At 56.1% G+C, this 24,161-nt stretch overlaps 2 protein-coding genes across 4 annotated transcripts; both read left to right on the forward strand.

Moving 5' to 3' along the window:
* Positions 1-3,116: 3,116 nt before the first annotated feature.
* BIRC5 (baculoviral IAP repeat containing 5) lies at positions 3,117-11,547 on the forward strand. Of its 3 annotated transcripts, none has more exons than XM_019816885.3 (4): positions 3,117-3,319; positions 3,670-3,779; positions 6,266-6,383; positions 10,852-11,074. In XM_019816885.3, exons 1-4 carry the CDS (start codon positions 3,209-3,211, stop codon positions 10,879-10,881), a joined length of 369 nt encoding a protein of 122 aa, XP_019672444.1. In that variant the 5' UTR covers positions 3,117-3,208; the 3' UTR covers positions 10,882-11,074.
* Positions 11,548-17,962: 6,415 nt separating this feature from the next.
* On the forward strand, positions 17,963-23,031 carry TMEM235 (transmembrane protein 235). Its single transcript, XM_023244514.2, is given in 6 exon segments — positions 17,963-18,137; positions 18,140-18,163; positions 19,495-19,575; positions 19,743-19,880; positions 22,751-22,834; positions 22,837-23,031. Coding segments are annotated over 6 exon segments (600 nt in total). The 5' UTR covers positions 17,963-18,010; the 3' UTR covers positions 22,983-23,031.
* Positions 23,032-24,161: the final 1,130 nt, after the last annotated feature.

Genomic DNA, 24,161 nt, shown 5'->3' on the forward strand with positions numbered 1-24,161 from the left:
AGGGTAACAGCAGTAAACAAAGCGAGATCGTGGGAAATTTTAATTTCTTCCTCTCATCTAATATAAATGATTGTATTACTATAAACAATTGAATATAAAAGTTATACTAAATAGACTGTGGACTGGATAACTATTTTCATGGCTTGTTAAAAAATGGGGTAGGGACGCCTGAGTGGCTCGGTCGGTTAAGCGCCTGACTCCGGCTCAGGTCGTGATCTCACAGGTCGTGAGTTCGAGCCCCGCGGGGGGCTCTGTGCTGACAGCTCAGAGCCTGGAGCCTGCTTCGGATCCTGTGTCTCCCTCTCTCTCTGCCCCTCCCCTGCTCATTCTCTCTCTCAAAAATAAACATTTAAAACTAAATAAATTTAAAAACTGGCAGGGCACCTGGATGCCTCAGTCGGTTGAGCATCTGACTCGATTTCGGCTTAGGTCATGATCTCCTGGTTTGTGATTTCAAGCCCGGAGACGGGCTCTGTGCTGACAGGATGGAGCCTGCTTGGGATTCTGTCTCTCTCCCCTTCTCTCTGACCTTCCCCTGATCGCTCTCTCTCTCTCTCTCTCTCTCACACACACACAATAAATAAATTTTTTTAAAAAATTTAAATGATACAGGGGCGCCTGGGTGGCTCAGTCGGTTAGGCGGCCGACTTCGGCTCAGGTCATGATCCCGCGGTCCGTGAGTTCAAGCCCCGCGTCGGGCTCTGTGCTGGCAGCTCAGAGCCTGGAGCCTGTTTCCGATTCTGTGTCTCCCTCTCTCTGACCCTCCCCCGTTCATGCTCTGTCTCTCTCTGTCTCAAAAATAAATGTTAAAAAAAAAATTTTTTTTAATAAAAAAAAAAAATTAAAAAAAACATTTAAATGATACAGTAAAAAGTTTCCCGCCTGGCTCAGTCGGTAGAGCATGGTAGAATATATGACTCTTGATCTCAGGGTCATGAGTTCAGGCCCCATGTTGGGCTTGGAGCCTACTTAAATTTTTAAAAAAGAAAAAGTTTCCAAGAAGTTGTGACATTAAAAGAATAGAAGCCAGCAGCCCTCATAGAGCCGGAGCACTGAGGAGGTCTCTTATTTCTGGCCTGCGGATGTGAGAGGCGCCACTCAGCCACCCCTGCAGCTCGGGAAGTGACTTCAGAACACCCTGTTCCTGACAGAGGACACACAGATTTTTCCCGTAGGCTGCAGGATTTGCCGTTGCTGGGACACGTTGCTGGGACACCGCTCTGAGGTGGGAACCAGCCCCACCCACCCTCCCTCTCTTCCCTTGTTCTCTCCCAAGTTTGCCACTGCCCCCGGCCCCTCCTGGACGCCCAGGTCTGGGAGGTCAGTGATGCCTTCAGGGACTTCAGTTCTTTCTCTGTCCCTTTGTCCTTCAAGCTCACTTGAAGCTTTGGGGCGGCAGTGAAGCCCTCTAGACTTCTCCTGACTTTGTGGAGCAGGTGGGGGCCTGTCTTGGCCCTCTTTGGTTGCCTAGCAGTCAGGAGCTGCTCAGAGCTCTGTTCCTGGAGACTGGATTCACTCCCTGTCCTTTCCAGACTCCCACCAGCCACTCTGGGTCTCCGTTTATTCACCTGTAAAAAAATCTAGCTAGAGCAGGAGCAGACAAACAGACCCATGGGCAGAAACAACGCGGCAGAGATGGGCCCCAGCACATAGTGGACTTAAGCATGTGACTCAGGTGGTGTTTCAAACCTGCCTTTGTTCAAAGCCACTTACTGGACAGTGTGGGGGCAACTGGCCAGATCTCGGAAAACAAATCCGAACCCGTTTCATGCACCTTCCATTGGTATACTTCTGAAAGAATCAAGACTTTTTTTTTTTAAGATCAAGACTTTAACAATAAAAAAGAAAACCAAAAGAAATCTTCAATGAATACCTTTTCTAAATCATCTCAGAGCAGAACAAGCCTTTCTAAGCGTGGCAAAAACAAAACAAAAGAAGCCAGCCAGAAACAAAAAATAAAAGTCAGGGGCACCTGGCTGGCTCAGTCAGAAGAGCCCGTGACTCTTGATTGGGGAGGGGTTGGGGGTGGGTGCTGAGTTCAGGCCCACTTTGGGTGTTGAGATTACAAAATAAATAAACAAACAAACTAACTAACTAAAAAAAAAAGTCAAAAAGAAAAGGAGTGATAAATATGACGGCATAAAAATTTAAAACTTCTGCAAGAAAAAATATACGACAGAGTGAAAAAAACAAACTGGGGTCGAGGGCACGGAGGGCAGGACAAATGAGGCTAAGTGCCTTTTGAATAAAAACTCACCTGGCAGTGGGAAAAATGTCATTAACCCAACAGCAAAGCAGACATGAAGAGGCAATTCACAGGAAAGACGAAAGTGACAGGTTTGAGATGATCAGCCTCCCTTGTAATCGCAGCAATGCAGCTTAAAACAAGCGCGTGTTGCTCGCAATTTTCTTTTGCATTAGGCTAGGAAATAAATGCAAGCTACTAACTTTTTTTTCTCCTTTTTAAGTTTACTTGTTTAAATAATCTCTACACCCCACGAGGGGTCTGAATTTACAACTCCAAGATCAAGAGTCACAGGCTCCACCCACTGAGCCCGCCAGGGGCCCCTGCAGGCTACCAGTTTCTTATCCAATTCTTAAAGACTGTTACCCATAGAAATGAACAAAATGAGTCTGACCACGGCCAAAACTGCACATGCTCAGTGTCTTTACTAACGCGGATGAAAGCCTCGAGATTTTTTTCTTTCGGGTACTATATTGTTAAAATGTTGACTCCAGACGATAGGAACGTGGTACAAATAACCTAGAAGGCTCAAACTGGCAGAAGCTGTTATCGGTAAAATTTGATTTAGCCAAAAGCTGATCTGTGAATTAAATATTTGTTACAAAAACTTATGAAAAGGGGGAGTGAGTGTTTAGTGGGCACAGGCTTAATTTATATGTGCTCGACAGGGGCCAGTCCCTGAACCCGTTACAGGGACTCCAGCGCCTCTTCAGCCCCTCTTCCCACCAGACTTTGCAATCATTCGAGAAAGCGCTGAATGGGGGAAGGGACCAGCGCCTGCGGGGACGGCGCGGGGCGCGGCGGAAGGACTACAACTCCCAGCAGGCACCGCGCCGCCCAGCCTTGCATTCCCAGAAGGCCGCGGGCGGCGCGCTCAGGGACCGTGCGTTCCCGACATGCCCCGCGACGGCCGCCAACCTCCGGATTTGAATCGAGTCGGCGCTCGGCGGTTGCGGTGTCGGGATGGGCGCTTCGTCGTTGCCCCCGGCCTGGCAGCTCTACCTCAAGGACCACCGCATCTCTACGTTCAAGAACTGGCCGTTCTTGGAGGGCTGCGCCTGCACCCCGGAGCGGGTGAGACCGCACGGCCCCCCGCCGGCCCCAGGCCCGCCCCTCCCCAGGGCCCCGACGCGGCCCCCGGGCGACCCCTGCCTCTGCAGGCTCCCGAATCCCGGGCGACCCCTGCCTCTGCGGGCTTCCGGCCCCAGGCGATCTGTCTCTCTGTGGACTCTTGGGCCCCCCGGGGCGACCCCTCCCACTGTGGACTCCCGGGCCCCCGGGCTGACCTCTCCCTCTGTGGCCTTCCGGTCCCAGGCGACCCCTCCCTCTATGGGCTCCTGAATCCCGGGCGACCCCTCCCTCTGTGGGCTCCTGGGACCCTGGAGCGCCCCCGCCAGCGCCTGAGCCTCAGCTCTCCCCTGCAGATGGCCGAGGCCGGCTTCATCCACTGTCCCACTGAGAACGAGCCCGATTTGGCTCAGTGTTTCTTCTGCTTCAAGGAGCTGGAAGGCTGGGAGCCAGACGATGACCCCATGTAAGTCCCCCGGGCCGGCCTCGCTGCCGCTTCCAGGGAGCCCCGGCTCCACCCCCCACCCCCCCACCCCCCCCCGCTTTTGTTGTGGGCGGGGCCTGCAAAAACTTAGCGATGGGGCCCTGGCTTTGCAATTTCATTTTGTGCCCTAAACAGCTACCGCAGATGGATGAGTCTGTGTGTCGGTGCCCCGGTGGTGCTTTCAACCTAATCAAACCTGATGTGGCCAAACGGCCCTCAGAGTGGATGCCGAAGAAAGGCTCGTTCTTAGAGTTCTGTACTTGATGCCTTTCAGGTTTGACAGAATACAGGAGCGGATCCTGTTGTGACCTGCGGGCTTCCCTGGTTACAGAGTTTTTTCAAGGTTTATTGAGGGGCACCTGGGTGGCTCAGGTCATGATCTCGCCGTTCATGGGTTCGAGGACACCCCACCCCCTCCCCATCGGAGCCTGGAGCCTGCTTCGGATTCTGTGTCTCCCTTGCTCTCTGCCCCTCCCCCGCTCACATTCTGTCTCTATCAAATATAAACATTACAATTTTTTAGTTAAATAAAACTTTATTGAACTGTAATTCATGTACCACAGAAACCACCCTTTTAAATGTTTTTATTTTTTTTAGAGAGAGCGACAGAGCATGCGCAAGCAGGGGAGGGTCATAGAGAGAGGGGGACAGAGGGGGCTCTGCTGACAACCGGCCGCCCAACAGAGGACTCGAACTCATGACCTGAGCTGAAGTCGGACACTTAACCTACTGAGCCGCCCAGGCGTCCAGAAAGACAGAGCACAAGTGGGGGAGGAGCAGAGAGAGAGGGAGACACAGAATGTGAAGCAGGCTCCAGGCTCTGAGCTGTCAGCACAGAGCCCGACACGGGGCTCGAACTCATGAACTGTGAGATCATGACCTGAGCGGAACTCGGACACTTAACTGATGGAGCCACCCAGGCGTCCCGGCATCTAGTTACTTTTAAAAATTCTGTGTATATGGGGCGCCTGGGTGACTCAGTTGGTTAAGCGGCCGATTTCGGCTCAGGTCATGATCTCGCAGTCTGTGAGTTCAAGCCCCGCGTCGGGCTCTGTGATGAGCCTGGAGCCTGTTTCAGATTCTGTGTCTCCCTCTCTCTGACCCTCCCCTGTTCATGCTCTGTCTCTCCCTGTCTCAAAAGTAAATACAATGTTAAAAAATAAATAAATAATAAAAATTCTGTGTATATGTTCAGATAGACAGTGACAGCTGACTTTCTGTATGTGACGCTGATGCCACATTCTTTTCTCACTTTTTTTTCCCTCTCGGGACCAATCACTTCCATAACTTTAATATTTTCCTCTAGAGAATCACCCGAGTTGTCTCTCCTTGGCCAGAAGAGAGTTGCTGTTTTCACTAATGTGTTTGCTCTCATGACCCATTGTTGACTGGGATGGCGTGGTGATCATACCAGGGATCACTGGCAAAGTACTGGCTGTATTCTTGCCAGTGAAATTTTTTTTTTTTCAACGTTTATTTATTTTTGGGACAGAGAGAGACAGAGCATGAACGGGGGAGGGGCAGAGAGAGAGGGAGACACAGAATCAGAAACAGGCTCCAGGCTCTGAGCCATCAGCCCAGAGCCCGACGCGGGGCTCAACTCACGGACTGCGAGATCGTGACCTGGCTGAAGTCGGACGCTTAACCGACTGCGCCACCCAGGCGCCCCTGAAATTTTTTTTTTAAGTTTATTCATTTATTTTGAGACAGCACGTGAGCGAGTGTGCTTGTGCGAGTGGGGGAGGGGCAGAGAGAGTCCCGAGCAGGCTCCCAGGCAGAGCCCAACATGGGGCTTGATCCCACGACCGAGAGATCATGACCTGAGCCAAGGTCCAGAGTCGGCCACTTAACGGACTGAGCCACCCAGGCACCCCGGGAGTGAATTTCCCAGTGCTAGAATATTTTCAGAGGCTAGTTTCTGCGGGCTGTCCTTTGGGTCTTTGTGTGGCTGTGCGTTCATCCCGGTACTGTTGTGGTCACTGCTGTCCGCTGTGTAGGGAAAAGTCCCAGTGCAGAGAGAGAAGCCGAGGAGTCCCCTGGAGAAGCCCGGCCGATGGTGCCCTTATTTGGGACCAGCAGATTATGTAGCAATTCCAGGGAAATGACATTACTTCAAACGGTTCCTTCCTTGAGGATTTTAGAGGGATTTGGCGTGTGCTACCTCTGCGCTCACACCGTGTCACGCTTCCTATTCGTCGAAATGCCTATTCATTTATACGGGACTCCGTATAAAACCCATCCGCCCCAAGCGTGGTGGCGAGACGTCCACGGGGGCGGGAGGGCAGATACGGCCTGTGCAGCAGGGTGCACCGGGACCTCCCGCTGGCCCTGTGCACTTTGCACTGGGCTCGGGAAGCCGAGGGAGGCGTGTCCGTGAGGCGGGGTGGTGGGTGTTGGTGACAGACGGTTGCTCTTCTCCCTCTCCCTGACTCTTCTCTCCTGACGTGCCCCTGTATTGATTTTTCTAGAGAGGAACATAAGAAGCATTCATCTGGTTGTGCCTTTCTTTCTGTCAAGAAGCAGTTTGAAGAATTAACCCTCAGTGAATTTTTGAAACTGGACAAAGAGAGAGCCAAGAACAAAATTGTATGTATTATCGGGAATAAGAACCAGGGGCAAGCTGTTGAGCACCTGTACCACTGAGCTCCCCGCCCCTCATTTTGGAGGGGCTCTTCTCCTCAGTTAACATTTGAAGCCCCTCGGATGCACGTGTGAGGATACAAAGGACAGGAAAGCATCTGTCCTGGAATGTGGCCTTGGGGTCGTGCAGTCAGATCGGAGAGAAACGTGCTCCCTCCTGTGTTTAGCGTGAGGTGCCTTTGGTGGTGGGACGGTGCTCCTGCCTTCGGCGACGGTCTGTGGGAGGCCGTTCATGTGGTGTGTGAGCGTGGTGGGGACAGAGGGTTTGGGAGCACATAGCTCCATTTCGGGGAAGGAGCATTGTGGGTGTTGGGGGAAAGGACCTTGGGTTTCTGCAAGTGAACTTTCACTGGGGACAGGCATCCTAGGGTATCCGGAGAGGAGAGGCGTGAACCTGCGGACCCACTAAGGCATGGGAACCCAGCAGCCCAGACCGTAGAGAAAATCGGGGCTCCCCGTTAAATCTGAATCTCAGGTACACAGGGAATAGTTTCTTAATAGAGCTAATTTTTTCTCTATTACTTGGGGGTTTTTTTGGGTTTTTTTTGTTTGTTTGTTTGTTTGTTTGTTTTCCAGAGTTTTATTTGCTAAGTATGGCCGTGTTACAGAGCACAGACGTTCGGGGTTGATACCGTAACGAAGCGCTGGGCTGGCGGTCAGTGTCCTGGTTCTGTCCCTGCCACTCGTGGGCTTTGCGGGTTGAGACCAGCCTTGGCCACACTTTCCCTGCTGCAAAATGGAAGGCTGATCTGCCCCGCCCTCCCGGTTTCTGAGGTCCTTTTTTGATTGAAAATGACGTTCCCTTTTAGAGATGGTTACGAAATAGTTCCAGTAGGGTAGGTTTTAAATGCTGAGGACCAGTTATGTTTTGTTAGGAAGGGGGAAGAAATTGGTGGTCAGTAGAGCAAGGTGTGGAAGAGGTGTTGACTCGTGGGGGCCTTGGGAGCCGCAGTGTTGGAATCGGGAAGTGGGCCGGGGAGAGCCTTCTAGGCTGGGGGCCCGCACACCTGTGAAGTGCCGAGGTATTTTAGCCTTCGTGGGCCTTCGAGGGCCGCCTGGTTTCTGTTAGGTAGTATTCCTGTTCTGCTTCTCGCAACCGTTTAAAAACATGAAAACCATCCTTCGCCTAATGACTGTATGAGAAACAAGCCATGTGTCCCGCAGACCACAGCTGGCCGACCCCATTCTCGGTGACAGAGCAGCCTGTGTACTTAGGGGACAGTCGTGAGAAAGCCATCCTCCGGCAAGCAGGAGGGAGACTGATGTGTGGCCCGGGGCGGCTGAAACCGAACTGTGGGGCACTGAAACAGATAAAACGATGTCAAGTGGGGGGCTCTTGGGTGAGGGCAGTCAGTCCGTGGGGAGAGGGGGCTCATTGGAGCGGGAAGCCCACCGAGAGACGCTCGGTCACCAGCGTCTGCGTGCCCAGCGGTGGGGCGGAACCGGACCAGGTGAACATCCAGGGGACCGAAGTGCGGGGGTGGGAAGAAAATGCTTTGCTTTCCCCCAACGGCTGCTTTTGTTCTCGTCAAGTCAGGATAAGGAAATACTTTAACATGATGCATTTATTTTTATTACTTTAATTGTAAAATAAATAATATAAATTCCTGTAAGGAAGAATCAAAAGCCCTACCTACCTCTATACTCAGGGTGCCCACCATTAACGGATGTGTTTCCTTCCAGATCATTTTTAAATGTATGTATTTTAAAGAAGAATGCAAAGTGTAAGCTTTCAGACTTTCCTTATTTGGTTTATACTACTTCCACAACAGGAAAGTTTCTATTGGCCCGTGGCACTCAACTATACCACTGTGACGTTCTAGAGCTGTGCTGCCCAGCACCGTGGCCATCGGCCACACTTGGCTTTTATGATGAAGATTCTGTAAAATGCAGAATTTGGTGCTCCGGTCGTACAGACAGCATCTCACCTGTCCAACGGCTGCATGCGGCCAGTTGCTGCTGCGCTGCATGGTGTTTTTGTCATTGCGAGAGGTTTTGCTGGACGTGGTGTTGTAGAGCGTCAGCCAGTTGTGATTTGCTGTGAATAATTTCTAAGTTTATTCGCTTATTTTGAGAGAGAGCACACACGCATGCGCGCATGAGCAGGGGAGGGGCAGAGAGAGGGGGAGAGAGAGAATCCCAAGCAGGGTGCGAACCCACAAACCGCAAGACCGTGACCTGAGCCAAAATCAAGAGTTGGATGCTCAACCAACTGAGCCATCCAGACGCCCCTGCTGCAAATAATTTATCGCTAGTATAAAATAAAACTCGGGTCCCCTCGGGTTCCCATGCACGTTTCCATGTGAATGGATGGTCACGTCGAGTCAGAGCCAAGTGCAGGGGACCGGCATCACCAGAGGCCTGTCTGCTTCGCCCTGGAGCACCCAGGTGGGCACTCTAGGGTACCGCCCTCCTGGAGGCGGGCTGGCACGCAAACCTCGTGTTTTGTAGGGGTAAATAAGGTTGGAGGCTGAAACTTTGAATGATTTATTAAATCGGTTATGTGATTGCAGTATGTAGTTTAAGATAATCGTTTGCCAGACGTTCTGGCAAAAGAACACGATGGAATAATTGTTTTGGGTTACACGAATACCGAAGGGACAAATGTTTGCTGTGAGGCTGTGGATTTCTGAGGCCCCAGATTTAAATGTGAGGCGCCAGGCAGCGTGACGGGATCACCGATGAGCAGCCCCCCCGGGTCCTGACGCACAGAAGGCCTGCCGCATCGGTAGACGGCCGGGGCTGTCGGGGGTCTAACTTGGGAGCACGCCGCGTGCCCCGTGACTCGTTTTCTGTTGCTGCATGGCCACCTCTGCATTTAGAGAAAAATGAAATAAAGTGGAACCAATTAGAAAATAAATCTGTTCAGGGGACAAACTTCATATGGGAGCTGCAGAGAAGTGCCAGGCTTGAGTTTGTGGGCACCAACAGTGAGGATAAAGTGAGGCACGAGAGGAAGGAAAAAGGGGTCCTAAGCTCCAGATGGCACATGTGTGCTCAGTGAGTGTTAATATGTTTTTTTTTTAACTTACTTATTTTTTTAATAATTTTTTTTTTATGTTTATTTTTGAGAGAGACAGAGCACAAGTTGGGGAGGGGCAGAGCGAGAGGGAGACAGAATCCGAAGCAGGCTCCAGGTTCTGAGCTGTCAGCACAGAGTCTGACGAGGGGCTCAAACTCAGGAACCGCGAGATCATGACCTGAGCCGAAGTCGGACGCTTAACTGACTGAGCCAGCCTGGTGCCCCTTATTGTGTTTTTCATAGTGAGTTTCTGAATTTTGCTTTGATCCACCTTTATTAAGAAAAGAGATAAAATGGAGATGTTGACCTCCGTGTTGTGGTGGTTAAATTACAGACTGTGTACATAGGGGCTTAATTAATTTTAGGCTTTTTTGAAAGAGAAGAAGAAAGTAAATAAAAAATATATTTTGCAGGGCCATGGGCCAGGCGCCTGGCTGGCTCAGTCGGGACAGTGTGCAACTCTTGATGTGTGTAGGTCATGGGTTTGAGCCTCATATTGGGTGTAGAGATTACTTGAAAAACAACAAAAAAGAAGCCATTGTCATCTTTCCATTGTCAGTAAAGACGAGGCTCCGTTGCTAGGCACACTGTTTCTTGTCATGTGCTGTTTTCCCTTTTGCATGTTAAATCTTATTTTTTTAAGTAATTTTTTAATTAGTAATTTTAGCCTTATACATGCAGCAAAAGTAAGATATCCAAAAAAGTACATATTGAAAAGTAATTCTTTTTAATTCTTATTTACATTTGAGAGAGAGGCAGAGTGTGAGCAGGGGAGGGGCAGAGAGAGAGGAAGACTCAGAATCAGAAGCAGGCTCCAGACTTGGAGCTGTCAGCACAGAGCCTGACGTGGGGCTTGAACCCATGAACGCAAGATCGTGACCTGAGCCTAAGTCAGAGGCTTAACCGACTGAGCCACCCAGGTGCCCCTTGAAAAGTAATTTTTTTGTTTTAAGTTAGCCTCTAATTAGACATCTCTCTCTCTCTCTCTCTCTCTCTCTCTCTCTCTCTCTCTCTCTATATATATATATATATATATATATGTATGAGATCATGCGTGCAAGTGGAGGAGAGGGGCAGAAGGGGAGAGAGGGAGAGAGAATCTTAAGCAGGCTCCACGCTCCACACAGAGTACTCCCATGGTCGTGGGATCATACCTGAGCTGAAATCAAGAGGCAGTTGCCCCTAGAAAACAAATTCAACCCAGTAAAGGTCTGTTCGTTTTTAATGTGTCAGAGAAGCCAAGGAGAACACAGATTAGGGTAGGGGAAAAGGTCCCTGGATCTGCTAATGAGGTCGGCATTTGTTCTCCTGGAGAGAACGCTTAGGGGAATGACAAGGTCGGAAGGCAGGTTCCGGGAGCCCCTGGCGGCAAAAGAAGTTCTTCTGTTTTAGGAGAAAGCTGATGTTCAGCAGTGTCTCTGAGTGGACAAGGAGAGGGCTCTGGACTTCTCCTGGGGGAGCTTCGGAAGCCATGCAGGGTGCTGGTCGAGAGCAGGGCCCTTCCACAGACAGTTGGACACGTCGCTGGCCCTCGGTTTCCTCATCTGTATGATGGAAATAATGATACGCCTGCCTCACAGGGACGCTGAACAATAAAGCAGTTCATGTGTGTGAAGCAGGTGGAATGGTGTTTGCGCAAATGTCGTCTGTTATAATTATTGGGGTGCAGTTTAAATGACAGGCCCTTGAGTTGAATCAGCACGTTCACCCCGTATGGCTGGGTGTCCCCACCCTGGCACAGCACCCGATTTACTTAGGTGCCCAGTAAATGCTTCCTTATTTTCCCCTTTTGATCTTACCTGCAGGGTGTGATTGGGAAGCACAGTTCGGGTTCACGTGGCCTTTTTTTTTTTTTTCCCAGGCAAAGGAAACCAACCATAAACAGAAAGAATTTGAAGAGACTGCAAAGAGAGTGCGCTGTGCCATTGAGCAGCTGGCGGCCCTGGAGTGACCCCCGGCCACCACGCTGGGCCCGGAGCGGAGCGCGGCTGCCCGCGCACGCGCCCCAGAGTGACCGGCTCTTCTGGGGCGCTTTCACCGCGCCTTAGGAAAGGATGTCCACGTTTTGAAATTAGAATATTTAAGCTATGCTTTTGTTTTTTTCTTGCAAGTGGTGCCGGGGGCTCCTCTTGGCGCAGCCGGTGCTGCTGAGCACGGTAACCGAGTCTCTCTCTCTCTCTTTTTTCTTCGGTAGTTTCTGGGCCGTTGGTTCCTGGACTTTCCAGGGTGACCAGGTGACAAGAGTGTTCTCGTGGGCAGAGCCCTTTCACAGGGAAACATCTGGGCTTCAGGCTGACTAGCTGTGGAGCCTGAGATTCGATGCCTGAATGCTACTGTGGGTCTGCTGTGACTGGACAAACAGAGAGTGAAGGAGACCATTTTAGATGTGATTTGTGTAATAATCTAAGTTTCTAGCGCGCGTGTCTCGTGTGGTCAGCACCCCGTGTCACCTCACCTGGATGAGACAAGTCGTGCGGCCATCCTTTTCCCCCGTCAGGTCTGTGGTACTGCCCGGGCCTCCCTTACTCCAGAGCGGATTATACAAAATCCCACCCCTGCCAAAGCTCTGAAGGTGCCGTGTGCGGGAAGGGGCTTCCTCGCCTGTCTCGTCACTTTGTGATCTTCAAGTTCATACCGGGGGAGCTGGTGGAATTCAACCCCAGACTGCCTCGGGCCTCGAGGTGTGACAAGCCCAGACGGCGGGAGTGCGGTGGGGGAGGGCAGAGGTCTTGACAGTGAAGCCAAGATGTCTCTTCACCTCCGGTGGGCACCATAGGCACACCACAAGGTTGTGACATTTCTCTAAAACGGGTGAGGAAGAGGTCCTTAATGCGAGACAGTGCGTTTTCTAGAGGCCTGGCTCCCGGCTCTGGAGGAGCCGTCACACGGCTGGGGACAGGCAGGGTGGGACGAGAAACCCGTGGAAGGAGTTTCCTGGTCTTTCTGTTCCCGGGCTGACAGGGCACCTGTGTCTTTCTAATGTGAACCCTCCTCAAGGAAGGCAGTGGAGTCGATGGATCTGAAAGGTGGATCGGGACTCTCTTTGGGGGGAAACTGGTTTTTATAGGGAACTTGTTTATATTGTTTGCAATCTTTTACAAGATCATCAATTGCGTGATGTCCAAGTTGGAGCAGTGGTGACGAGCATGCCAGTTGGGGTGCTCCCTCGGGCCCGGCCACAGTGCCCTCGCACAGGCTGCCCTCCAGGGGGTCCGGTCCCTGCACTTGTTGAACCTGAGCTGTGGTTTCTTCGTCTAACGTGGCGTCGTGAAACCTGTGCTGCCTCGGCTGGCTTTCTCGTGTCACGATGTCTGTGTGAGACGCATCCTCAGCTTCTAAGGTTCTGCAATGTCCTTTTCTTACTTTGTTTGAATTATTACTTCACAGAACATCACACACTACAGTTAAGTGAGCACAAAGCCATCCCAAGTCATTGGGCAAACAGGGTGACCCTTAGGTGGATTTGGAGACAGAGCAAGGTAGCAGGAAGTGGGTAGCAGAAATTGTCGTTTATGAAATTGCTTCGCCACTAGACAGCCCGACTGAGTCGTCAGCCGCACGCCGGTTCTCCCTCCCTGAGCACAGTGCAGTGGCTCAGGAACTCGCCTCAGACGTGTGGGGACTCGGTGGCCACTGCGGGTGATCCGTCGGCCCTGGTTGGCCGAGTCTCCGTTGCCGCTGCTCGCTCCCGCACACCCGTGCCCCGTCCACGTCGTCGTCTCCACACCGGTTCTCCCTGCTGTCCTCCCAGAGGCTCACACAGCAGTTACGGTGACAGATTTTGTTTCTCCCTCCGTGAAATCGAGCTGCAGGGTGGATTGTTTCGGCCCGGTGGTTGGAGGTCATCCCGCCATTTCTGAAAAATAAAAACTACTTCATTTCAAACACTTCATTTCAGGGTCTCCTCCTGGGTTTTTAAAGTCTTGTTGGGTTTTTGTTGTGGTTCCCTAGCCTGCCAACTGCTGCTTCCCGCCCACACGGGTGTGGGGAAGGGCTGAGCCTTGGCAGACACAAAGCCGGCCCTGGGCCACAAGGCCCACTTGTGCGTGTCGTCTGGGCCCGTTCCAGGTGTGAACCAGCTATGCAAGATGCATCTCCAGCTTCTTTTTCTTCTTAAAAATTTGTTTAATGTTTACTTTTTATTCTTGAGAGACAGAGAGAGAGCACGAGCAGGGGAGGGGCAGAGAGAGGGAGACACAGAATCCGAAGCAGGCTCCAGGCTCCGAGCTGTCAGCACAGAGCCCGACGTGGGGCTCGAACTCACAAACCGTGAGGTCATGAGCTGAGCTGAAGTCGGCTGCTTAACCACCCGAGCCCCCCAGGCGCCCCACATCTCAGTCGTTGAGGAAAGTGTGCTTTTCCCTTCAATGTTGGAGAATATTTATTGCAGTAGTTTAGTTGGGGGAGAAAGCATTCTAGCCTCTATACTCCTCGAAGTTGCTTATTTTTGGTTATTTGTGCCAGTCGGTACGTGGATACTTCACCTTAATAACTGGTCCTTACAGGTCGGCTTTGTAGAGAAGCTGGCCCTTTGCACAGCGGGCAGTGATGCAGTTCTTGGCTTTGTCGGGCTGTGCTGTGGAACGGGACCGTGCTGGAGCTTGACCCTCAGTCCCTCCCGCGTTTGCACGTCTACAAATGTATTTTCTGTCTTTCGTTTTTGTTTTTAATCTTTCTTTAGAGAGCGCAAGTGGGGAGCGGGACAGAGAGAGAATCTTAGGCAGGCTCCACGCTCAGTGCGGATGGTGGGTTGTCAGGTAGATAGGGTGATTTAGAGGTTAGAGCCCTGCGGTCTGCCTCGGGAATCGAATCGTCCACCTGCCCCAGCACTGTGAAGAGGACCGGCCTGACCAAAAGTGACCCGCCAAGTACGGAGCCACTTGCCACTGTCTGCAGGTCGGCACCCCTTTGGGGTGCTGACCATTCGTTGCAGACTGCCCTTGAAAATAACTCAAAATCGTCTCTGAAGCCTCCTGTAATCTTACCTGCATTGTGTGTGTGTGTGTGTGTGTGTGTGTGTGTGTGTGTGTGTGTGTGTAGACTTGCAAAGAGGCAAAGCTTGTCCAAGATGGTACAACTAGTAAGTATTAGGGGTAAGGCTTGAACCCAGGCATCCTGGCCTCAGAGGTGGGCCCTCCCTGATTCGTGATGCTGCCCGGCCTTTCAGGTGTGGCCGGGGTCAACTGCCTGACTCTGGGGGCTGAGGCCTATCTTGAAATCCATTTTTCAGACTTTGTTGAAAAGGCCTTCGTTCTACGGAACTGAAACCTGCCTCCCCAGGGTTTCCGTTGATCCAGTACAACATTTTTAAAAATTTGAACTAAGATTCATGGGAGCTTGAGAAGATAGTACGAAGGGGCCCCATGTACCCTTCACCCACTTTGTCCTGTTGTAACTACAGTAAAATGTCTGTACTTGCTTCCAGCGTCTTTACCGTTGGGACGCCTGGGTGGTTCAGTCAAGCTTCCGACTCTTGGTTTCCGGCTCAGTTCGTGATCTCACAGTTCAGGCCCTGCATCGGGCTCCGCACTCACCCACTCACCGTGGGGATCCCGCTTGGGATTCTCTCTCTCTGCCCCTCCCCCCGCTCTCGCGTGTGTTCTCTCTTTCTCTCGATAAAAGTTGGAAAGAAAAGAAGGTTCTGTTGTGCAGCTCAGCTTGCTGTGAACCAGTGTTGCCGGCACAAAGGGTCTTCTTGTCTGGGCCCAGCCAGGGTGAGTCTAGCCCTTAGAGCAGAGCAGCTGAGCCAGAGCTTTCCTCACCCCTGGGCTCAGCCTACAGGATTTGAGCCCGTTTTCAGCTGACCAGCCAAACCGGGGCCTTGACTTCTCTGTGGTTATTTTCCACCTGATCCCACTGTGGTCACATCTACCCACTCGTTCACTCAGATGCTTGTGCCTCTGCTGTGTGCGCATGCTACGTCCAGGAACTGAACGGAGGCCAGAGAGGACTCGTCTCCTGCAGGGAACTCGGGAAGACCAAGGCCAACAAACGGCCGTATGGTGTGGAGGCTGAGAAGACCATGAACTCTGCATTGGGTGGAGATGAAAGAACTGAGCTGTCTGTCCAGGAGCAAGGAGGAGGCTGCCAGACGACCAAAGAAGGGAAAGGTGTGCCAGGCAGAGGGAACAGAAGCGTACGTTCTGGAGACTGCAGGTGCATCCTGTGATGGGGCATCAGTGGCACCTTCCTGTTTCCCTGTTAGCAAAGCTCCAGCAGAGGTGACCAGGCTCACGGATGGACAGATGCTGGCAAGTCCCAGCTGGTTGTGAGGAGCCCTTCATAGGTCTGTCGGTCCCCGGGGATGAGACTGACTAGGTATGTGGCTGGCTGCTTCCCAGTTAGGGCCAGGTCCCTCCTGTCCCTGGTTTTGGTGGCGATGTCCTGGAGATGGGCGTGGTGCCTTGCCAGGTGGCCCACCGACAGCTCTAATCATGAGTTAAGAGTTGACGGAAGACGGATGAACGGTGAAAACGGGGGGAGGGGTCACTCTGAAAAGTGGCACTTTTCCAGAGCCAGGCTAGGGTATAATTTGGGTCCATCCCAAGGACAGAGACTGGGGGAATTCATCAAAGTAGCCCCTCGAGGGCCAGTGCTTACTGCCTGGGGGACAATCCAGTCAGCGGCTCCAACTTCACATTGGGTTTAAAAACACTGAACTTTAAAGCAGTGAGGCGTAGACTGCTAGCCTGGCCGTCTGCATGGCGGTGTGGGGGGAATACTTGTCTATTCTGCACAGAGCTGCATGGCCCTGTGGGAACAGTGGCCTCAAGCAGTGCTGGCCCTGGCCCTGACAGCAGAATCCTGTTTAAGTTTTATGGGGGTGCAAAGAAGACCCTTCGAAACCAGCTCTGGCTGAACAGCGGGCGTCACTGAGAAGGAACGTGTAGAGCACACAGCCAGAGAGGGGCTCCTCGGTTCTCCCCGTCTCTAGATTCGTCCTTCAAGCCCACAGGAAGGCTTTGAGCCAACTAAAGCAATCTTGGTCCTTGTCACCTTATAGGTAAACGTTAGGGTCACTAGTCACCCTTTTGCCCCTCAAGCCCCACCTCCATGCTCCCTGCCCTTCTCACTTCCTGCTTTGTAGATGCCTGTCTCGCCCAGAACACCTGCTTTGTGTTTGCTGAATTCTTTCACCTGCCAGGCCCAATGCCCCCTGAGAGAGAAGCCCCCTGCCCCCAGGCACTCCCCAGCTTCAGAGCAGGGCGGGGGGCACCCACAATGCCACAGCTGGGAAGCCCCTAGGCCTGCTCTGTGCCCCAACCCAGCCTTGGAAAGGTGCACAGCCTGCAAGAGCCCCAAATGATTCCATGGGCTCTGAATGCTGCTTGAGGTAGTGTCTCGATGACTGCTTCCTGGCTGTATTCCTCAAACCTAGTGGAGGAAAAAGGGCTGGAACATTCAGAAACTAGAGCCTGGGTGACCCTGGGTCATGAAGCTACTTGGTCCGAGAAGGGCCACCTTCAGTGACGATGTGGACGTCAGCCTCGGACCCTGTCTCTGCAGGCTCTGCCCGGCCCTGTGGGGCAGCCACCCACCATCCAGGGGCCCAGAGAGAAGCCCCCCCCCATCACCCACAATTGCACCCAAGAGAGCCCCCTCCCTACCATGCAAGTCATTGCCTGCTCCTGGGTGGGGGCCCTTTGAGACTCCCCTGCTTCCCACCCGCGGCGTCTGACCGTGTCCTAGAAGGCACCTTGTCCATGTTTGCTGAGTGAGTGAGGGACAGGCAGAGCCGGGCCCTGCCCCCTGTGACATTTGTAATTAGAAGCTAACTGGAAGCAAGCCTTCACCCTCCTGCGGCCCCCTCGCCAGCCTGCCTAGGCCCTTTGCCCACCCACCCCGCTTCACCGGATCCCTCTGGTTAGTCGGAGACCGATTAAGACCAGGACCGCAGGGCCAGCCAGCGGCCAAGTGCCCCGGCCAGGGGCGGCTGCCTCCCACCATTCAGGCTGTCAGCTGCCTGCTGAGCCCCCTCCTGGGACGACGCGGGCCCCACCCTTCCTCCTCCTCGGCCTGGCCGTTTGGAGGCTGAAAACTCAAAGGTTTAGAGCGATTAAGACATTTGTCCCGGGATCCAGTCCAGCGGCCGGCCCCTCGGTTCGCTGGGATTTGAACCCAGGTCTGCAGCGGCGCTACCTGCCGCTCTGAGACTTCGTTCTGTCCCCTGGGGCCCAGCTCTGCGATCGCCATCAGCGAGAGGTGGGACCGATCTTCCTGCGAACCTGGGGGGGGGGGGCGTATCGCGAGGCCAGCGCCAAGCAGAAAAGGGGGCGCCGCCTCCCGAAGAGGCTCAGAACGGACGCACCGGCTTGCGCGCCCCGGCTCCCCGCGCCCAACCCTGACCCCGGCCCACTCCCCAAATCCCAGGCGCCCCTCCCCGCCCTGGCTCCCCGCGTCCCCCCAACCCTGCCCCCCTACTCCCCGGCCCGGCTCACCAAATCCCGGGCGCCCCCTGCCCGGCCGGGCTCCCCCACTCCCCATCGCCCCCCGCACTCTCCCACTCCCGCGGCCCTCCCCGCTCCCCGGGACCCTGCACCCCGAGCCCCGCATGGCCCGGCTGGGCGCGCTGCTCAGCTTCGCGCTGCTGGCGGCCGCCGTGGCCAGCGACTACCGGTACGTCCTGGAGGTGGCGGACGCGGGCAACCGCACGGGGCGCGCCGCGCGGCGGTCCTGGCACTCGGGCTCTGGCGCGTCTGCGAAGGTACGGCGGGGCGGCGGGCCCGGGGCGCAGAGGGCGCGGCCAGGGTGGCGCCCCCGCACGCCCCCACCTCCGTCCCCTCCCAGAACCGGCTGGGTGGTGACAGTCGTGCTACCAGTGCAGGCGCGGGAAATGAATGTGTTGGGGGGGTGGGGGTGTTGCGGGACCCCTTAAGGACCCAAGAGCCTGGGGAGCAGGAGCCGTGGCCAGTCCCCTGCCCGCCCTGGTGTGTGTGTCGGGGGTGGGGGCGGGGTGTCTTGTGTTAGGAGCTGCGGCACGTACTTGACAGATGACCGGTCAGCCCCAGGCTCTCAGTGAGCTCTGCTGCTGGCTGATGCCTGACCTTGTCCTTGCTCGGCCTGCAAGTCGTTGCCGGAGAGGGAGAGAATGATGCTTCTCAGGATGCAAGCTGGGTGGGGGGCGGCGGCAGGAAGGAGGGGGCAGAGGCAGGGACAGGGGGCACCCAGGGGCCACTCTGCGGTTCCTCCTCACCAAGGGGTATGGGGCCCCTGGGAAGGCACCCTGGGAGGGTGACCACCAGCCATGTCTTGATTGCTGTCCCCAGGGTTGAGCCTGGCACAGCCCCCCCCCCCCCCGCCCATCTCTCTACACACACACCACTGCCCCCACCTGATCGTCTGACATGCACACGGGCACAAAACAGGAGTGCCACATGCATTTCAGACCCGTATAGATGCTGCCAGGTCCAGAGAGAGGAAGGCATTCCCCCCCCCCCCGGGGGGCTTCCCCTGCACAGAACCAGCCCTGGGGGTCAGCAGGATCTGTGAGAGGGTGTGAACGTGTGTGCATACGTCAGTGTGAGTGCAGGTGTGTGTGCACGGAAATGTGTGTGGTGAGCATGTGTCCCTGTGTGTATGAATCAACGTGTGAGCATCTCTGTGTGTGTGACTGTGTGCGCGTGCATGTGCCTATGTGTTTCCAAACGTGGGCGCGTGTGCACGTGTGTGCAGGAGTCAGACACCCCATGACCTGCACCTTTTCCTGTCCAGACAAAGCCACATGTGAGCACGCACACGGCCCCGGGCTTAAAGTTGAGGGCGGCGTGAAACTGTAGACAGGCATCCGTGTAGGTATCGTGTGTATGTTGTAGAAACAAAACACGAGGCCTGAAACCCTCCAAACCCATTTGGAGCCACGGCTCTGGGGTCCAGGAGAGAATCTGACGGGGCTCCGGGGCCACTGGTCAGCCCACTGGGTTCTGGCAGGAACCTCGCCGCGTGCCCACAGGGCCACCCATCTCAGAGGAACACAGGGTGGGTGGGGGCCCGGCAGCTGTCCAGGCCACCAGGTTTCGCGTCCTTTCTGCTTTGCAGGGCAAAACAGCTGCGTCCCCCTGAGCGACCCCTTTGCCGGCGAGAGCCTGGATGCCTCCACCTCGGTGCAGCGCCTCGTCTGTGAGTCCTGGGCCCGAGTCACGCCCGTCCCTCCCCCAGTCTCCAGGTGAGACTGTCCTGTGAAGGCGGACCTCCAGGCAGACAGGACTCCGAAGCGCTCACCCGGATCTGACTTGGGGGGGTCGGTCCGCGTCCCCGCCCGCACCCTGAGCCCCTGCTCCTGGCAGCCCTCCACCGAGCTGTCATGGTGGTCTTGCCCCTGAGCCTCGTCCTTGTCGTGTGCGGCTGGCTCTGCGGCCTCTTCGGTTCCCTGGCACAGAGCGTCCTGCTGCTGCTCCCCGCCGGCTGCTACTTCTTGCTGGGAGGTGAGTCCTGGGGGCCTTGGGTCCTGGGAGGGCGTGCCTCCTCTCCTGCCACCCTTTCCCCGCTCCCCTCGGTTGTGCTGAGCCTGGGCCCACCCTGGGGATCCAGCAGCAGCAGCCAAAGGCACCTTGGGTGGCAGCAGCCTTGATAGGGGCAGGGGCAGGGGTAGAGGCCTTTATAGTAGGGACAGGGGCAGGGGTTCTGGCTGTGGGCCTAGATCGAGGGACGGAGGAGCCCCGAGGTTGAGCTTCTAGGCATGGGAGGCATGAGACTCCCCGAGGCGACCCCAGGACCTGCCCTACTAGACCCGCAAGAAGGGCATGGGCTGACCCCTACCTGTTCTCCTTCCCAGACTGGCCTGGTAGGAGGAGGGAGAGTGGGCAGGGCCAGGCATTAAGACAGGTGAAAAGGGGCCTCACAGTCCTTGGCAGTGACCCCAGCCTAGCCCAGACGATGACTGGTGACAGTTCATCAGCTGACATTCATCTAGACTCTGCTGGGCACCGGGCCAGGCACTCCCGCAGGGGTGCAGCCGAGGCCTCTCTGTGGTCCCAGCCTCCAGCTGAGACGGTCAAGGATTCACCAAGGTCAGCAGGAAGGAAGCTTCACTGCTTTTTGGTGCCGTCTGCCCCTGGCAGCCAGCCGGTGCCCCCAGAAGCCCAAGGCTGGAGGTCACTGACGGTGGGCTGGGGCTCCTCGGGGTCAGTCCTCAGTGGCCTGTGCTGTCGGGGGTGAGGTCTGAGCCCAGTCTGGCATCCGGGCCAGCTCTACTGTCAGGGCCATGGCACTTGAGACCCAGACCATGTGGACCTGGGGCTCCCTCTCGGGCAGGCCCGCCTCCTCCCCAGGGGATGCTGTGCCCTGTGGGAGGCCTTGGTCAAGACGGACTCGGCGGGCTTGCCTGGAGCCAAGAGACTGGGGGACCAGGAGCCTGGGCGTGCGTGTGCTTTAGAGAACCAAAGCGGGAGAAATCGGCTGTGGCCTGACCCCAGAGACCGGCTGTGTGGGCCCAGATCCAATCAAGAGGACCTTGGGAAGCCAGTGAGAGGAGTAAGAGACTGGAACCGTATCCGGGAAACCTTGGCATTAGGCTCTCAGAACCAGGGCGCTGGCCAGTGGGTGGAGGGAGAACCTGGTTCAAAGAACAACGCCTCGCGTGCTCCCCTCGCCCAGGGTCCAGTCTGGCTGCACCACAGCTCTCCTTGCGGGGTGCTCCTTGGAAACAGGTCAGCTGACATCATTGACAGGGGCCCGTCCACGTGGCGGACACACTAGCTGTAGGGGCTCAGGGACAGGAATGTCACCCCGAGGGGACCTGTCTGAGGCCAGTTTGCCCCACGCCTACCCCCACCATCAGCGCTATAAGAGGAGGAGGGACGGAGGGGTCGGGGGCGAACACCCAGCCCCCCCACCCCCCGAGACAGGAGCATGAGTTCTCCTGCCCCTGCCCAGCTTGAGGCTCCGTTGCCGGCCAGGGGTGGAGATCAGCGGCTCAGAGAGTGGTCTGGCAGGAGCTGGAGCTGCTGTCCCTGTCCCCGGGCCGGGGGACGGGGTGGGGGGGTTGTTCCAGGCGGGGAGTCAGGCTCCAGAGCTTACACCACGTCCCCTCCTCTGCCGGGCTGGATGGAGGCAGCCAGTGGGCAGCCTGGGTGGCCTGGTCGGGAGCTCTGAGCGCCACAGGCTGTGACGGACACCTCTGTTTTGGGGACTCCCGCTGCGTGAGAGCTCCCGCGGGAGCCTGAGAGCGGCCGTTCGCCAGCCCTGCCGCGGGGTGGTGACCCCAGTTCCAGGGCCCCCTCCAGGGGGCTTCACGTCCTTCCCCAAATTGAATTCAAAACTTGTGCTGCGGCTCTGCCCAGCCCTAGTCTGGTGGCCGTGAGTCCTGCCTTTCTCCTTCCCAACTTTGGTCAAGTGAGGGATCACAGAGGGCTGGGACAGAGTCAGGCAATATGGGGACCCCAGGACTACGCCCCTTCTCTGAGCCCCAGTGAGATCCAGGATCAGCTCCGGTCAGCCTCCTGCCCTTGGCTGGGCAGAGTCCAGAGGGAACCCTGTGCCAGGAAGTGCCTGTGGAGGGCATCAGGACCCCCCCCCCCCCCGCCAGCTTTCCCTACAGTTGGCACAAAGGGTAGGCTCAGCCTGCAGCTGTGGGACACGGGGTGCTTCTCTGGGCTGGTCCTTCTGACTCGGGGTGAACAGGAAAATGTCCCAGTGCCCAACTCTTAGCTTGCCCCAGAACCTCTGGGCACAGGGTCACTGCACCCAGCACCCTGTGCAAAGTCGGAGTGTCAGAGGGAGGAGGGTGTTCTCCTCAGGGGAAGACCGGGTGATGGGATCAGGCAGGCAGGGCCTGGATCGGAGACCTTGGGGGCGGGGAGAGGGCCTGCAGAGGCCGGACACTTAGGCTAGGGCCAGAAGGAGAGGAGGGGGTAACCCAATGAAGCGGGGGGGATGTGCAAGGAAGAGGGGGCCTGGTCAGAGCTCTGGAGCCCCCAACTCCCAGTAGAGGTCACTAGCTGTGTGTGTGTGTGTGTGTGTGTGTGTGTGTGTGTGTGTGTGTGTGGTGTGTGTGTGTGTGTGTGTGTGTGTGTGTGTGTGTGTGTGTTGGGGACTCCGGGGAATACAGGAGGGTGCTGGGATACAGAGATGGTTTATGTGAGTCGGGACCGTTGCTGGGGTAGGTAGGTGGTGCTGTTTGTAAGGGGTTTTGTGGGGTGAGTTCGGGGACTGGATAGGAGCCTCCGCTTCCCCCAAAGGCCAGTGGACAGGGGCTCCGAGGCCGTGTCTGCAGGACCGCCTTGGCCAGGACCTGGTTAGGCAGCTGCCCCCAGCGGGCAGCCCCACGGAGTGGTCCCCCTGCCCCCTCCCCCAGGTGCCCTGACCCTGGTGGGGGTCAGCATCTACACCAGCTACTCACACCTGGCCTTCCCTGAGACTGCCCACCAGTACGGCCCCCGGACGTCCGCATCAGCTTCAGCTGGTCCGCAGCCCCGGCCTGGGGCTGTTGCGCCTCGGAGGCACTCAGCGGCCTCCCCCTGCTCACAGCGGCCCGAGCCCTCAGCCTGAGCCGGCAGCCGGGTATCCCCCGCCCCGTGGTCATCTGAGTCTCAGAGGGGCGAGCGGCAGCGGGGAGAGGGGCTCAGTTTCCCTTCGCATGCCTAGGCCTGGCTGGAGCTGTGGCTGGGAGGGCACCCCTGGGGGTGGGGCAGGGGGCTGGGGGCAGAGCCAAGGATCCGGTCTCCTCTTGCTTGGCAAAGCCAGATGTTTGGGGGGCCTCCCGTGCCCGGTTTATGCCCTTTAAGGACTAACTGGTTTGGCCTCCTCTCAGGCATGAGTTGAAGGGCTCCCAGCAAGAGACAGCAAGTGGCCCGAGATCGTCAGTGGGGCCGGGGCGGGGGTGCTCAGCGGGCCCCCTGGCGTCTCGCGGGCAGGGCCTGCGGTGGCCCTCCTCCGCCAGTCCTGGTGAGCCATCTGTCCTCATTCCCAGGGCCCTGGCTCAGGCGCAGAAACTACCCTTTGACCTGGGGAGGGGTGAGTTTGAGAGAGAAGCAACTACCCCTTAAACACCCACCGAGTCAGGCTCCATGCAGAGTGCTGCCTGCTCGTCTGCCTGTGAGGTTCTCGGGTACCCTTCACATGAGTTGCCATTCACCCATTTTACAGAAGGGAACTGAGGCCCCGACCATCCTGGAGCAAATGGCAGAGCCAGATGCCCTTACAGGCAGGTGGACCCCTAGGCTCAGTTCTGTCCGCTGGTCTTCGAGGGCAGGCGTTGGTGGGGAGGATGCTGAAGAGGGGTGCCTGGGAGCCCCCCGGGATTTGCAGAGGGCTCTGAGTGGGCTGGATGCACCTGTGCCCCCTTGTTCTCGGGCCTGGTGGGGCTGCCGCTTCCGACGGGCTGGTACTCCGGGACCCCACTCCTCCCATCTGCAGCTCCCTGCGGGATGTCTGGGGGTCCCAAACAAGCAGGTGCCGAAGTCCCGGTGGGGGTGGGGGAGCCATGGCAGGTGGCGAGGTGACCCAGAGCGGCAGAAACCAGGGCCCAGAGCTTTCCGCGCCTCCCGCTTCCTGAACGGAGGTGGGTGGGGCTCAGCACGCAGACCCTGGGTCATCGGGAGACACGAGACACGCTCACTCTCCTGTAGGTAGAGCAGGCGGGAGACCCCAAGGAGAAGGGTCCCTGAAGCCCCAGACAGCCCCATTTGGGGTTCAGGACCTTCCAGAGTCTGGGATGTGTGTGGGGGTGGGGGAGGGGGATGGTGGCCTCTCTGGTCTGGGTCTTC

This window comes from Felis catus, chromosome E1 (assembly GCF_018350175.1).
Source record: "Felis catus isolate Fca126 chromosome E1, F.catus_Fca126_mat1.0, whole genome shotgun sequence".
Classification (NCBI taxonomy): Eukaryota; Metazoa; Chordata; class Mammalia; order Carnivora; family Felidae; genus Felis; species Felis catus.

What these genes read in the sequence shown, in the direction of transcription:
- BIRC5 (XM_019816885.3), top strand. Translation starts at nt 3,209, where the DNA reads ATGGGCGCTTCGTCGTTGCCCCCGGCCTGGCAGCTCTACCTCAAGGAC. An exon ending in GCGCCTGCACCCCGGAGCGG is followed by an intron (nt 3,320 to 3,669) that starts GTGAGACCGCAC and finishes TCTCCCCTGCAG; the next exon opens with ATGGCCGAGGCCGGCTTCAT. An exon ending in AGAGAGCCAAGAACAAAATT is followed by an intron (nt 6,384 to 10,851) that starts GTATGTATTATC and finishes CTTCTGTTTTAG; the next exon opens with GAGAAAGCTGATGTTCAGCA.